Source organism: Elephas maximus, chromosome 24, assembly GCF_024166365.1.
Source record: "Elephas maximus indicus isolate mEleMax1 chromosome 24, mEleMax1 primary haplotype, whole genome shotgun sequence".
Lineage (NCBI taxonomy): Eukaryota > Metazoa > Chordata > Mammalia > Proboscidea > Elephantidae > Elephas > Elephas maximus.
Window position 1 is genome coordinate 15,727,252 of NC_064842.1, and position 16,256 is coordinate 15,743,507.

Genomic DNA, 16,256 nt, shown 5'->3' on the forward strand with positions numbered 1-16,256 from the left:
ATGTGTGTATTTGTACATATTACATATACACACAGATACTATATGTACGCATGTAGGAAAAGGTCTGGAAAGATACACACCTAACCAGTAACAGTGGTAGCCTAAGGCGAGGAGCATTGTTGGAATCTTAGATGTTCTGAGGGAGAAGCTACCCACAGGCATGGCCCTAAGAGCTCTGCTACCAAACTTTTTTTATAACAACAGTAAGGACTTATTGAGTTGTTGGCTATGTGCCAAACCAGGTGCTGTGCTAAATATACTGTGCTTTATGTCATTTAATTTTCACAAGGCTGTTGTGAGGGAGGATTTCTTATCTTAGAGATGGGAGAACCAAGGCTCAATAGTCCTACCTTCCCATCCCAACATATCGGGATCGGTCTGTGTGTTTGTGTTTTGGCTCAGTGGGATCAGCTGTTTGGACCCTTCTGAGTTGCATCCTTTGGTAGTAATAATGTCTGGTTTTAGGCAATTTCAGTCGTTGAATAGGGAACCAGCTTGGCCCATGCCATAACCATAGGCAGTCCCTTAACCTCCCTGAGCCTCAGTTTCCCAATCTATAAAACAATAACCACGGTGGAACAAGAGGTGATTTCAGGTCGTTTATGAGTAAACATTTTTAAGATTTATACTTGTTCTGGGTATACATCGTATATGAATTAGTAAAATCAAAATTGCACATCAAACCTGTGATTTCAGGTAGTGCCTCTTTACATTTAAAAACTGAGTCAATTTTATATTTTAATAACAGTACAGGAAAAATGACGGAAGTGGTTGGAGACTATGGGGATTATATGATGGGACGCACGCAAACTGTTTAGCTTGATGCTCAAGCCACAGTAGATTTTATTTGGACATTACCACCACACAATGAGCAGCTCTGATTTCAAGTGAAGGGGAGGAAGGTGGAGCGGAGCTCGGAGGCTCCACTGGCAGCCGAGCGGAGGCGACTACTCTGGCTGCAGCCTGGTCAGCAGATGGCCGCGCACCAGGTGGGTCCTTCCCGCAGGTCCCGGGCCGGAAGCCGCGCCGCCCAGGGATGGACCGCTGAGGAGCGCGGCCCCAGTCTCGGAAAACGGAGCGTGGGAAAAGGCTACTACTTCCGGTAACTCCTCTGGAGCAACCTGAGGGAGGCTCCCTGTCAGGTCCTGGGGAACTGAGGGTTCAGGGTCCTCCCGGGCCCTCGCCCTCCACGGCCCAGCGACTCCAGGTCGGGAGGGTAGTCTCCCGTGTCTCCCGCCCACGGTTGCAGCTCGAGCGCGGGCTTCTTTTTCATCCGAGTTTCTGAAGGAGCCCCCTGACCGGGGCCCTCTCGCTGCAGTGCTCCCCCCCTCAGTCAGGTACCAGAGACGTTTCTAAAACACTTATTGATCCTCCCAGCCACTTCCTGCCTAACGCCTGGAGTGGGGGACAACGGCACCGTCCTAGGCCGTTGCTACATGACACGGCTCCGCCCAGACCACGCCCCCAGAGCACGTCCCGCCCCTCCCAGGCCACGCCCCCGCCTGCCGGCCTCCCGGAGTTCCCGCCCGCGAAGCGCGTTTTCCTCAGGCTCCCAGGCTTTGCTGCGCCGGCGCGCCAGCACCCCCGCGGGGAGGCCCCAAGGACCCGGCCGCGCGAGCCTCTGTGAGGCCTCGCGCTGAGACCTCGGCTTCGCCGGGGCAGGGCCGGGCTCGCGGCCTCGCAGCTCCTCCCCGGCCGGCAGGGGAGCGGCCGCTGCCCGCACCGCTCGGCGTCGGGCCCCCCAGCGCCCGGCCCGGCCGCACACGCTGCCGCACACGCTGCCGCGGGGTGAGACGAGGCCCTTAGGAAAACAAAGCTGCCTCCCGACTGGGTGAATGCAACCGCAGTGTTTATAAACGGAGAGAGCCATTGGTATGTAAACACAGCCCTAATTCCTGCCGCTGCCCGCGGGGAGCTGCCCCGGCCCTTCTGCCCCGCCAGAGTGAGCGTCAGTCTGCAATGCGGTGCAAACGACCTGCCGAGTTGAAACAGAGCAGGTGACAGCTGTGGGAGACGACTCCAGGACGCTGCGGGGCTCCCAGCAGGGCTGGACTAAGGCACGTGAGGGCCCTAAACGTCGGTAATCTGAGGTGCCCCTCCTCTGTTTACTCACGCGTTGGAGTGGGATGTGTGAGTTATGTATTGTCGTTAGGTGCCCTGGAGTCATAGTGACCCTATGTGCAACGCTGCCAATTCTGCGCCATCCTCACAATCATACACGTATGCGTGTGTTTTAGCTTTCCCTGATGTAACTTCTTTTTAAATGTGACTAAAATAGTACCAGTTGAAAGCAAAAGTGGCATATGCCATTTTAGCGAAATGAGATGAACTGGATTATAAAATTTTTAGTGGATGTGGTGTACTAAGATTTTTACTGAAGACATAACTCTGTACATAAATACTATGCAGTTAAAAAGTAACGTGATTTGAGACCAGGAGAACTAGATGGTGCCCAGCTACAACCGTTGACCTTCCTGACAGGGAACACAACAGAAAACCCCTGAGAGAGCAGGAGAGCAGTGGGATGCAGACCCCAAATTCTCGTCAAAAGACCAGACTTAATGGTCTGGCTGAGACTAGAATGATCCCGGAGGCCATGGTCTCCCGACCTTCTGTTAGCCCAAGACAGGAACCATTCCCAAAGCCAACTCTTCAGACAGGAATTGGACTGGAGTATGGGATAGACAATGATACTGGAGAAGAATGAGCTTCTTGGAACAAGGAGACACATGAGACTATGTTGGCATCTCCTGTCTAAAGGGGACATGAGAGGGTAGAGGGGGTCAGAAGCTGACCGAGTGGACACGAAAAGAGAGGGTGGAGGGAAGGAGTGTGCTGCCTCATTAGGGGAAGAACAATTAGGAGTATATAGCAAGGTGTTTATAAATTTTTGTATGATAATCTGACTTGATTTGTAAACTTTCACTTAAAGCACAATAAAAATTAAAAAAAAAAAAAAAGTAACTTGGCTGAATTCATTGCGTCATTTGGAAGTGGATTTCCCATTGGTTACCAGGACGAGTGCAAGAGCATCCCCTTGTGTTCCTATCATGGCAAAGAGTATTGCTGGCCCTTCTGGCTGGAGTTGCACGATCAGCAGACATGGATGTAAAGGACAGTTCTCTCAAAATGGATCAGAGATCTGTTATCTATTAATATATGTCTTTGCCCAGTTACTGCTCATGTTGGATCCAGTTGCATATTGAGTGAATTCAGCAAGAGTTAGACTCCACAGCCCACCCCCACCGCTTGTTTATTAGAAAGAAATAGTATACTCCTAAGAGTTGCTATGAGTTGGAATCGACTCGACGGCACTGGGTTTGGTTTGGTTTGGTTTAAGAGAACCTCTGAGACAAGGAGTTTCAATTACATGGGAGGGTCTGTAGGAGACAGATGTCTTTGAAGGTGTTGAAGTGGTGTGGGCTTCATAGCTTAAACCACCTTGTGCCCTGTGACCCTGTGTGAACTTTACTTCCGCCGGCACGTTCTCACACACTGGAGCTGGTATCAGTTTCATCTAGTGCCCTGCCAGTTCCCTTCCACTGTTCTATTCGCTTTTCCTTGTGTCTTGTCTGCTTGGCATCTGTGAGTCTTTGTCTTTGGACAACTTGTGCCCCTGTTTTGTTGATGCCCTAAGCATGTACTTACCTTGTTTATTGGGTAATCCGTTCCTGTGCTTGCATACCCAGTGGTGGAGGAAACCGCACCTCTGGCCAGCACCTGACCAGCCAGATTCTCAGCCCTCAGGGTTACATTTTGTTGTGACCTGAAGCTTCAGTCTTTGATTCAGGCATTCCACTAAAAGCTGGGAGAAGCTGTGACCAGGCCCCATCCCTAGTCCGAGAAGGCACTCAGGAGAGGGCCAGGGATTGAGTTCCGTATCTCACGTTGGGGAAGGGGATGAGGGTGGGGACAGTGGGCCGGGCTAACATTCACAATGGATCTCGAAGATGAGCATGATTTAAACAGATCAGGACCAGGCACACACGGTGAGACTTCAGGATTGGTTTTTACTTAGGAGCCAGACATGGGGGTTGTCACAAAGTGATCAGTTATGAGGTCATCTCCAGGCCTGAGGAGCTAACCCTGGGGCAGTAGTCCTGGGGAGTCCCGTTCACTGGGGAGAGCAACTCAGAAGGCCTTGGGGTCAGAGGACTTACGGAGCAGGAGAGGAGGGATGCTAAGGTCAAATACCATCAGTAAGGCAGTATTGCCTAGGGCTACCGTCTGCTATACCCCAGCCACTCCCCACAAGTTTTAACAGGAATAGGAGTGCTTGGCAGTGAGTCTTAGAAAAGAGCCAACTAAAGCTGTCCTCAGCAGAGCAGGGGATATCTTCTCAAAGGAAGGGCACGTCCAGAGAAAGGAGTGAACCTCCACTGAGATCTCCAACGAGGTTCTGCTGGGATCTCGAAGCAGCCTCCCTCCCATGCTGCTGGCCAGAGGGAGATGGGAGCACTGTGGACTTTTACTCCTGGTGCCACTCTTGGGAAATAAAGAACAGCGGCTTAGCCTAAAAGATTTTCAGGGACCCTGGAACTTAATGTTGAAAAAAGTTAACCATTTAAAGGGGGGTACTTGGCAAAAAAAAAAAAAAATTTTTTTTTACTTGGCTTCATATCCAGAGTGAACAGATTATTTTTAATATCCTCATCATGTGCCAAGCACTATGCTAAACTTTCATTCTCATATCATCCCAGCAAACCTGAGGAATAAGTATGGTTTTCTCTGTTAACCCATTGCCATTAAGTCGATTTGGATTCATAGCAACCCTATAGGACAGAATAGAACTGCCCCATAGGGTTTCCAAGAAGCAGCTGGTGAATTCGAACTGCTGACCTTTGGTTAGCAGCTGAGCTCTTAACCAAACTGAAGCACAGAGAGATGGAATGACAGGCCCCGATCATACAGCCAGGAGCAGATAATCCAATAAGCAAAGTAAGCACAGGCTTACTTGTGCTTACTTGCTAACCTGTAGTGCCCAATTTCACATTTTTCACCACATCAAAGACTGCTTCTAGGTATGGCTGGCATCTCCCAGCTCCACAGCACCTTCCTACAGCATCAAAGCCTCCTTTCAAATGTACAGTCCCTGACGGGGTAGATTTTCCAGTAAGCAAGGTAAGCATGGGCTTACTTGTGCTTACTTACTAATCTGTAATGAATAATTTCACATGGGTTTTGCTACAAGTAAGCCTGTACTTATCTTGCTTATTGGATAATCCACCCCTGCACTTAGCTATTAAGTGGCAGAGTCAGAATTTTAATACAGGTCCTGACTTCAATCCTGGTAGACTAAAGCTTTTAGATAACTAAGAAATAAAATGAAATATTTGTTAGGTTCTGTGAAGTGTAAGACAGAGCTGTGCCAGCTCTGCTTTGTGATGCTGGGGCCAGGATTCGGCTTTCCAGCTGGCTCACTAAAACTCTGCCAGTAGAGCATGGTAGAGGGAGATTGCAAGTCCAGAGGAGGAGAAAGGGTTCGCTCCGTCCCATTGGCTTCCTGTGGGTTTCCTATGTGCTTCCAATCCCTCTGAGCATTATCTCAGTCCTAGTTCTTCTACCCAAGAGCAGCTGAGTTCAGTTTGCAGTTTTTCCTACACCTGTAGAAGCAGCCTCATCATGTACACCCCCTTTCCCACCAGAAATACTAGCACTAGCTGGACGATGTCTGGGTCCCAGGCCCATGGGACACCCCCTTCCATGTTCAGAGACACCAATACCAGCTCAGCAGTGCACCCTCCTCAGGCCTGTGTTTCGGCTCCAGGGGTCTCTAAGTTTCTAAGTTTTAGTGGGTCCAGCCTCTTTCCTTTATTCTCCCCATACCTAGAGATAGTAGCCGCTTCTTGCAATTGCTCATGCTACCTTTAAATTCCCTTTTTACTCTTTCAGTTACTAGTTAATGAGTTTTTACCAATGTAACAATTGCTTATATTAAATTTTCTCTGTTGAAACAACTGGTGTACTTTCTCCCTCCTGAGTGAACCTTGGCTGATACACAAATTGGTACCATAAATGGGGTGGTTATTAGATGCGATCATAGAAAGAGAAGCCGTACTATGGGAGACAGTACCCTATAACGGTCTTTGATTCAAAGTATGTACTATGTCCTGTAAGACAGAGCTTTATCCCTTCAAACTGTTAGCTCCCAGCAGGCACTGTAACCGAGTCACCAGTTGGCCATTTCACCTTTCTTTTAGGCCAGCTGCTAAGTGACAGGATATGTCATTAAATGAGTTAATTCCATGAGCATGAGCCCATTGCTGCTTTTCCTTTGATGTGAAATGACTTCCTTGATCAGAGTAGTGTTGTATGGAATATCTGGACAAGGAATAAGACATTCTGTAAATTCATGGACGGTGATTCTAGCAGAAACGTTGTAAGCAGGGAAGACAAACCTATACCTCTGCCCTTTTCATGATGGAAAGGGTCCAATGCAATCAACCTGCCACTGGGAGGCTGGTTGGGTCCTCCATGGTTCATAATGGGAGATCAATATTGGTGTTTGTTGTTGGCAGATTAGGTAGCCAGTAGGTGGCCAGGTCAGCTTTGGTGAGGGGAAGTTCATGTTGTTGAGTCCATGTATAGCCTCAAAACTGCACCATGGCCACTTTGTTACATGAGCCCAATAAGCAAGCTCTGAGGTGGCTGGGAAGAGGCTGACTGACATCTCAGAACATGTTTTGTTCACCGGATTGTCAAGTGCCTCCTCTGCAGTGGATGCCCTTCAGTGGGCATTAACATGGGACACAAATAACTTCACATTCTGTGCCTGTTTGGAGAGATTCACATGCTTCTTCCCCAGACCTGCCTGTCACCAATCTTCCAATCATAGTCCTTCCGAATCCCTGGCATCCAGCCAAATGAAGCAAGGTAGATCCACACCTCTGTGGACAGACAAATGCGCCTCTTTAAGTTCTGCCCACTAGGAGGATCTTCTTTCACTACTGTCCTTCAGAGCCACCCTGGAGGGGTGCAGCTGTCCACTTCCTGTTGGTGCCAGCATATTGTGCAGAGCCATCTGTAAACTAAACCTGAATTTATTCCTCCTCAGTCAACTGATCACAAGGAACTTCCTATGAGGCCATAGGATTATGGGGAAAGAGGCACATTGTTAAAAGAACCTGAGCCACCTGCTTGTGCAACTGACTTGTGCCTTCTGAACCTGCTTGAGCCTAATCTTTTAGGTATTATTTCCACATGATGAGAGATCGCTGCCGTGCATGCCAGCCCTGTGGCTTGGTAAGAAGATAGGTACATGCACAGCCACTTGAACCACGGTTAGGCATCCGGTTTCTACCAGAGACCGGTAGCAAGCCAGGAGAACAGTCACGTGCAGAGCAGCGCCGACTTGCTTCAGAACCCTACAGGTCTGTGCCGTGATCCCGCTGGCGCTTGCCAGAGCTCCGTACAGCCTTCCTGTTGGCCACGGACACTTGGAATATTGGCGAATCTGCTGGATCCTAAGCGCAAGTGAAAGAGCAGCTTGCACTACAGCCTAGACTTGTTGCAGAGGCCTCTCTTGCTCTAGTCCTCACTCAGAATTATATACTTTATATATTTCTTTAAATTGACTTTTTTTTTTTTTAACCTAAATAAATTCATCCTCATCCTAAACAATGGTATCTGTGGTGGGCTGATGATATTTTTTCTAAAACCAAATTTGTTGCCGTCTAGTAGATTCCAACTCGTGATGAGCCCTCCCGTTTCAGGGTAGGACTATGCTCCATAGGGTTTTCAATGGCTGGGCTCTTATGCAAGTAGGTCACCAGGCCTTTCTTCTGTGCCCTGCTGGGTGGATTTGAACTGCCAACTTTTTGGTCAGTATTTGAGCACAGACCGTTTGCGCCACCCAGGGACCTATATTTTTTCTTACATATAGTAAATAAATATTTATATTTAAAGTAAAAAGTTTTCATCCAAACCAGCCTATAAATACCACTAGTAGTACCTAGTCCACCATTTGTGAAACACTTTTCAGAGAAAACCAGAACAGGCACAGCTAAATCCACGGTATACTATATGATAAAAAAAAAAAAAAAGATTATCACTTAAAAATATTTTTCTTAAAATCAATTTAAATATGACTCTGAGCCCTTGACCACCAAGCTGACAGGTCATTTAATTTCAGCTTTTATTAGGGTATTATGGCAGATGTGCCATCCCACGGGTTCTTCTAGAACCGTGCCCTCCCCTATCACGAGGGGAAATCTAATTACCCTTCTCTTGAATCTGTAAATGGTAAATGAGTCAGATTGTTGCCATGAACTGGTGGCACAGTGGTGAAGAGCTCAGCTGCTAACCAAAAGATTGGCAGTTTGAATCCATCAGCTGCTCCTCAGAAACCTTATGGGGCAGCTCTGCTCTGTCCTATAGGGTTGCTATGAGTCAGAATCGACTCAATGGCAATGGGTTTGGTTTGTTTGTTTGTTTTTTGACTCTGGATGGAGTCCCTAGGTGGTGCAACCAGTTTAACGTGTTTGGCTGCTAACCAAAAGGTTGGATGTTTGAGTCCACACAGAGATGCCTCAGAACAAAGACCTGATGACCTGCTTCCGAAAGCTCAGCTATTGAAAACCCTGTGGAGCCGGGTTCTTATTCAGACACACATCGGGTTGCTACGAGTAGGAGTTGGCTCGACGGCAACTGGTTTGGTTGGCTCTGGATGGCATTGTGACCCCGCAGAATTCAGTTAAAGGGACATACATGGGCCATAAAAGGGGATGTAGCTTTTACTTGTTAGCTGAAGCCCTGAGCCCCTGTGTAAGAAGCCTGACTCCCCTGAGGCTTCCGTGCTGTGAGGGAGTCGAGCTACAGGTGAAGCCACACATAGACAGGTGCTGCATTGGCTCAGGTATCAGTCATGTAAGTGAGAGAGCCTTCAAATGATTCCAGACCCCAGCTGCAAAGTCACCTCAAACCTGAAATTCTTCCCAGCTGAGGCCCCAGATATCCTAGAGTAGAAACAAACTGTCTCCACTGCTCCTTTTCAAAAGCTCTGACTCACAGAAGCTGTGAGTTTACATTAAAAAAAAAAAAAAAGTTGCTGTTTTATGCCACCAAGTTTGAGTGAGTGGTTTATTACACAGCAATACGCATAGTAGACTCTTGAGAGAACATAGTGGTTACTCCTTGGTATCCATTCTCCCTTCTCATAGTATCTACCCCAGTTTTAACTTGGATACTACTACTACTCCTTTAAGGGAGCCCTGGTGGTGCAGTAATTAAGAGCTCAGCTGCAAATCGAAAGGTTGGCAGTTCGAATCCACCAGCCACTCCTTGGAAACCCTATGGGGCAGTTCTGTTCTATAGGCTCGCTATGAGTTGGGATCACTTGATGGCAATGGGTTTGGTTTGGTTTGATTTGGTTACTCCCTCAAGCAGCCCATGTGTTTGGGAAAAGTTGGCTTCTCTCCAGGTTCTCAAAGTGCATAGTATGACTTAGGACCAAGAATGCCAACATAATCCCATTGTCTGGACACAGTAATTGGCTTAGGGGAGGGGCATACCTGACTCATGTTTAGCCAATGGTGCTGAAGAAGTTGTAACCTACTAGCATCAGACCTTGTCTACATTCCGGAGGAGGGATAAGAATCAAGATCAGCACGAAGCTGATTCTTGTGAGTTGGAAGTCAGTCACACCTCCACTCTCCAACTTTTTCTTCCCAATTCTGACACCAGCCGTTCTCCCACAGTACTCTACTTCTCTGCTGGGTTGAATAATTTGTGGTAATCAGGGCTTTCTTTCTGGTTTGTTTCTGTTTGAACCCCTGCTGAGAATTTGCATTTTTAACAAGCTCCCAGGCAATGCTAATGTGTCTGGTTAGGGACCAATTCTGAGAACCACTAGTAGAGGTTCTCAAAATTTCTTAGACAAAAAAATCATCTGAGGATCTTGTTAAGATGTAGATTCTGATTTAATATATCTGAGGTGGAAATGCAAATTATCAGCAGGGGTTTGAACCAGAACGAACCAGTTCGAAGCCCTTGTTGCAATGACCACACGGAACTCACAGACCATACTCAAATTACGTGATTTACTAGGGAAGTAACAGGCTACAACTCAGGATCAGGATCAACTTGGAGGCAACAGGATACAACTCAGGAGAAGACAGGGTACAGTTCATCAATCAGGACAGCTTCCAACCAAGACAGCTCTCAGTTCCTTCTCAGCCGTGCCCAGTGGCAGGTCCTTTGCCCAGACCTACTGCCACTGGGCCTCACTCCGTCCTGGCCTGTGTCCCACTTAGGCAAGCATTACAGCTATTTGGCTCTGCCAACAAGTGTCAGAGACACCCCACTCCACCGGCAAGCCTACTTCCCGAAAGTGTCCAGCTTTCCCACTCTGTGGGCCAGCAAGCCCACTGGGTAGAACTCTGATTGGCCCTGCCTCGGACACATGCCCATCTCTGGTTCCAGAGCTTCCAGACTAGAACAGACTAGGAAGAAAGGCCTGGCAATCTACTTCTGAAAATCAGGGAGTGAAAACCCCATGGATCACAACAGCCTGATCTACAGCCTATCATGGGGATGGCGCAGGACCAGGTGGTGTTTTGTTCTGTTGTGCGTGGGGTGGCCATGAGTTCTGGCTACTTGATGGCAGCAAACAACAACAAGCAAGAGAGAAGGTTCTCTGGGTAATTTTACTGCCAGGACTCTTAAACTGAGGCTGCCCCATGGAGGGAGAGAACCTGTTGGCAGAGACAAGCAAAGATGAAAGATGGAAAGACAGAGACCTAAGAGTGTTGAGTCCCACTTTGAGGGTCTCTGCAGCTCTTTCTCCAATCCAATGAGTTATTCCCAGGATCCTTCCCAACTGCTGAGCCAGTAAATTCCCCTTTTTGTTGAATTTCTGTGAACTGCAAACAAGCATCCCTGCTAATATAAAGGTAAACTATAAAGGAGGCTGCTAGGATCAGACACTTATTCCATAGTTCATCGAATTTAAGATGTCCTTAAAAAAAAATTTTTTTTTTATTATAAAATATGCCATTATTTTATTTGCCACTACGAAAGGAGAAAATACTGTGAAACAAGCTGTGACAAACCATTGATTATAAGATCTGTCCCAGTTTCAGAAGCATGACGATGTGAAAAAAAAAAATGTACTTCTAGAACTTCCGAAATATGGTAGCCCTGTGTCCTTGGTTGAGTTGCTTAATCTCTGTGAGCCTCTGTGTCCTGTCTGCAAAGCATGGGTGATAATACCCACCTCACGGGATTGTTGCAAGGATTAGAACTAGTAGATACAAGGTATCTATATACAAGTGTTCTTAGCAGCATTATTCATGATAGCCAAAAATTGGAAATAACCTAAATGTCCATCAACTGATGAATGGATAGACAAAATGTAGTACATCCACACAACTGAATACTATTCCAAGAGAAAAAGGACCGAACTACTGATATGTGCTATGACCTGGATGAACCTTGAAAACATCATGCTACGTGAAGGAAGTCAGACACAAAAGACCACACACTGGATTATTCCACTCACTTGAAATGTCCAGAAAACACAAATCTATACAGACAGAAAGTAGATTAGTGGTTGGCTGGGTCACGGTCAGGGAAGAATGAGGATTAACAGTAAATGGGCATGAGGCATCTTAATTAGGGTGAGGAAAATGTTCTAAAACTGATTTACGGTGTTGGGTGCACAACTTGGTACCCCAAAACCAAACGCATTGCTGTTGAGTTGATTCCAACTCCTAGCGACCCCGTAGGACAGAATAGGACTGCCCTGTAGGGTTTCCAAGGCTGTAATCTTTACAGAAGCAGACTGCCACATCTTTCTCCCTCAGAGCAGTTGGTGGGTTTGAGCTGCCAACCTTTCGGTTAGCAGCAGAGTTCTTTAACCACTGCATCACCAGGGTTATAACTTGGTAAGTTAACTAAAAATTCATTGAAATGGGTGGCTTATACAATATATAAAATATGCCTCAATAAAGTTATAAAGAAAAAAGGATGAAATGTCTAGATTTGTTCCTGAACATGGTGGTTGCTTAAGAAATGCCTGGTTTTCTCAGATCGGCTCAGGGTCAGATTATCCAATAGGTAAGGTAAGCACAGCGCTTACCTCTCACCATTGCGACTGTTCACTACAGGTGAGTAAATAAGCACAAGTAAGCCTTTGCTTACCTTGCTTACTGGGTCATCTGCTCCTGTCAGGGATGGTAAAATTTGAGAAGAGGCTTTGATTCTGTAGGAAGATGCTGTAGGGTTGGGAGACAGACAGATGCCAGCCACACCTAAAAGCAGAGCCTTTGATGTGGTGAAAAAAGTGAAACTGTTCACTACGGATGATCTGGTAAGCAAGGTAAGCACCGTGCTTACCTTACTTATTGGATGGTCAGCCTCTGATTGTAACTCAGATTCCTAAATCGAGAAAATGGGCCTTTCCTGGTCTCATGGAAGGGAGTTTTCTCTTTTTCTACATCCTGTTACAGGACCTCCCCAGAGGGTAGGGAGAAGAAATGCTACTCTAGAAACTATCCTAGCCTGGAGACAGCAGAAGACAGCGCCTCAGTCTTCAAGGAGTAAAATCTTAAGATTTCAGGAGGCTGGAAAACCTCAATGCCCCTACCTCCAGTCACCACCACCATCATGCACACAAACTAAGAGGTGTTGTTGCTGTGTGCTGTCAAATCGGTTCCGACTCATAGCGACCCTATACGACAGAGCAGAACTGCCCCATAGGGTAATATTTATGGGAGCAGATGACAGGGCTTTTCTCCCACAGAGCAGCTGGTGGGTTCGGACCTGAGACCTTTCGTTTAGCAGCTGAGTGCATAACCATTGCACCACTAGGGTTCATTACTAAGAGATTATTGACCCACAATTTCCCGGATCTGTCCTGGAGTCAGTAAAAGTTCACAGAAAAACCAGAAATATAAAGAAATAAGACTGATTCCACCCACTTCGGGCGGCTTGCAGAGCGTCTTCCAGTCAATCTCACCCTACATTTTTCCACTTTCCCCTCATCCTCCAGGGTCATGGGCTTCGAAACTGGGTATCAGAATAGTGACCCTTGGGCACGTCAAGATCCTCAGACACTGTCCAAAATATTTGACCACAATCCCAGAAAGACATTTCTTAAAAAGCTTTCCAGCAAGGGGCTTGGAAGTCCCCACACATCTCCCTGGGGAAGACATCCTGGTCCCAAGCACCTCTTGGAAAGGTAGCTTCTTGAACCCAGCTCCCAGGCTCGGGGTGGGCTCTGTTAGGCCTACTGGAAGTACAGGGCCACCTGGCCCCAGTGGGCTGGAAAGAAATGTGAGCCTTGGGGTCAGGGAGCCTACGATATATCCCAGACTCCCTTGCACTGGCTGTGTGACCTTGGGCATGAGACCAAACCTTTAGGAGCGGCAGTTCCCTCACGGGCAGAAACTTCCCTCTCCCGGGCCTGCTGTGAGGAGTAGTGAAATATTCTGGGGGACCACATCCCTGAATGGAGGGCACCTAGCAAAGCCAAGTTCCTGCCCTCAGCTCCTTCCTGGCACTCTCTGAGGCCACAGGTAGACCTGGCTGCTTTGTATTTCCCTGGGCTCCATTTTAATCACAGAAATTACATTATCAGCAAGCCATCAGGCCTGCCCCTTGATGATGACACTTTTACTTTCCTTGAGATGCTGGGAGTCACACCTGGAGCCCGGCAGCAAAAACCCTGCCTTTTGAGTGGTTTGGGGTACAAACCATTCACAGCTTAGCTGGGTCCTGGGCCTTCCATTACCAACGGTGGGTGCAAGGCCTGCCTGGTCCTGGGGACACGGCTTCCTCCACTAGCCACTTTTGTGTCCTCCACTCTCACAAACCCTTACCTGACAGGGAGGAGACCAGCAAGGCAGGAAGGGGATCCTGCCTCCTTCCTGGGCAGGGCTATGGGGCACAAGCACAGATGTGGGGCCCTGTAGGGCAGGGAGGCCAGCTCAAGTGCCAGACCTGGGTTTGAATGTGCACTTCACCACCTGCCAGCCAGTGACCTTGGGCAGAGCTCTTAACCTCTCTGAGCCTCAGTTACTCTGTAAAATGATGACAGTTACACCTGTCTCCCATGGTTATTGCCGAGATATTCTGTGTAAAGTCTGAGCACAGTGCCTGGTCCTATCTTAAGGCGAGGGAAGTGGGGCTGGTAGAATAGGAAGAGGGAGAAAAAAAGAAAAGCCAGAGAGAGAAAGAGAGGGAAATGCTAAAGGCAGTTAGGAAGCCTTGGGTTTACAGCATTTGGCACCCTTTCCCACGGCCCCTCAGGGCTCTTGCCCACGCTCTTCCCTCTGCTGGCACGCCCTTCCCCCAGCCCTCCCCTAGCAAGTCCTCCTCATCCCTCAGGCCTCACTTAAAAACCACCTCCTTGCAGAGACCGTCCCTGACAGTGCCCCATCCCACATCTAGAATGGGCCCCTCTTCCATTTTTTTTCCCTCAAGGCAAGAGTTCTAGATTTACTCATCTGACTATCTAACACCCACCTTCCCCCAGGCCTGTCAGCTCTGCCTCCAGGGACCAGCTGGCTCAGGAGCCCAGGTCAGAGGGGGACAAAGAGAGCACCAGGCAGGCCAGGAGGGATGGGTGCCATCTGAGCAGGGTGTGGGAGAACTTTGCCAGGGTGGAGGGCGTTTTAGGCAGTGGGATGGCACAGGCTGCTGTCTGGCAGGGTCTCCTCAGCCTGGTGAGCACCAGGTTGGAGAGCAGGTTCATTCCTGCCTGGACAAAGGAAGATGGCGGACAGAGGATGCAGGGAAAGAACTGACTCCTTCCCAGTTGTCCCCATCCTCCATCTGCTTCCTGATTCCTCGAGCGCAGCTCTAATCACATTAACCCCATGGCTTCCCCACCGCCTACAATACAATACAGCCCTACCCAGTCTGGCCTCAGCCCACCTCTTTGCCTCATCTCCTTCGACTCCTCCTCATGCGTCCCTTTCCAGCCACATAAGACTCCCTGCAGCTCCGTGAACATCTGCTTTATTTCCTCTTCTCTTCCTGGAATATCCTACCCCATCTCTGCTCACTGGAATCCAGCATTCTTCCAGCCCTAGCTGAAAATATCACCTCATCCATAAAGGTTTCCAGACTCTTTCCACAGCACAGTATCTGTGTATCAGACATACGTATGATGGTTTCCTTCATCCTCTCAGTCTCTTGTAAGTGAAGCTGCCCATCCCACAGGCCTTTGCTGAGGGGCACCCCAAGCAGACCCTGTGACTCCCCATTCCCTCCCCCAGCCACAGCCGATTGGCCCCAAAGTCAGCCAATCCATCACCTGGACAGCAGCCTCCGAGGTGAGCTGGTGTGAAAAGATGAGCTGAACCAATCCAATTCTCTCTCGGGGAATATTAATTGCGGAGCAGGCAACAGCAGCAGGAGGCGGAAGAGATGAAAGAATGCCTCAGGTGGGTGCCATAAAGTGGAGATGGGGCCCAGCATGGCCCCTCAAGCTGAAACTGTGAGGAAACAGAATCTCCAGTAAAATGAGAGCTGAGACTGTCAGTAAGCCAAAGACCCTGCTCTGTGGGGAAGAGGGACTCAGCAGCTGGGAACAGAGGGAGAGGCTGACACTTAGAGGAGCCAAATACCACCACATCCACCCCTGAGGTAAACTGAGGACGGAAATTGCAGCAACCGAGCCAGAGCTGGGATGTTATGGACTCTTCCATGAGATACTTTGCCAAGTCTGGTACATTTTGAAAGGTTAAACGCACCCAATTCAAGGATGGCAAGCTTGGTGGACGGAAGAGTGGGCTGTGATATAACAGCCTTGTTTCCCAGCCCAGCTGCCCTCACCTACAGCTGGGAAGAATGGCTGCTCCCTCCTTGGCGGAAGCAGACACCCAGAGACAAAGCAGAGAGGGGCCAGCTTTAAGGCCCAGCCAGCCTCCTCTAGGTGAAATCTCAGCCCAGCCCAAGGGACCCAGTCCTGAAGGACTTTCAGACTCTCCTCCTCTTTCTCCCCAGGCCCCTGGTGCTACCTCCGCCTCAAGCCTGAAGTTGACCTGATGCACCAGGAGACCAAGACTGAGGCTCAATATTCTAGCTCTGCCTCTTATGGGTGGAACACCACTGAGCAAGTTTTCACATCTGTGAAATGGGATAATAGTAGCTGCCCGCCTACTGCTCAGGGTTGTTACGGAGATTTAGTGCTTTCTGTATGGAAAGAACCTCATTGTGTTCTTACGTCTTTCTATGGTCTTCCGTGTTCTCAGGACAACACGATGGCTGAGGCAAAGCAGGTGGTCACTCCTAGTGACCTCAGGGCTGAGCCT

General features: G+C 48.5%; 1 protein-coding gene across 1 annotated transcript; it reads left to right on the top strand.

Annotated features, from left to right (window-relative positions):
* The first annotated feature begins 974 nt into the window (after positions 1 to 974).
* Positions 975 to 15,990, top strand: LOC126066679 (basic proline-rich protein). The gene is made up of 5 exons (XM_049867925.1): positions 975 to 1,102; positions 1,319 to 1,337; positions 1,456 to 1,788; positions 15,219 to 15,275; positions 15,949 to 15,990. The coding sequence occupies exons 1-5, from the start codon at positions 975 to 977 to the stop codon at positions 15,988 to 15,990; spliced, it is 579 nt and encodes a 192-aa protein (XP_049723882.1).
* Positions 15,991 to 16,256: the final 266 nt, after the last annotated feature.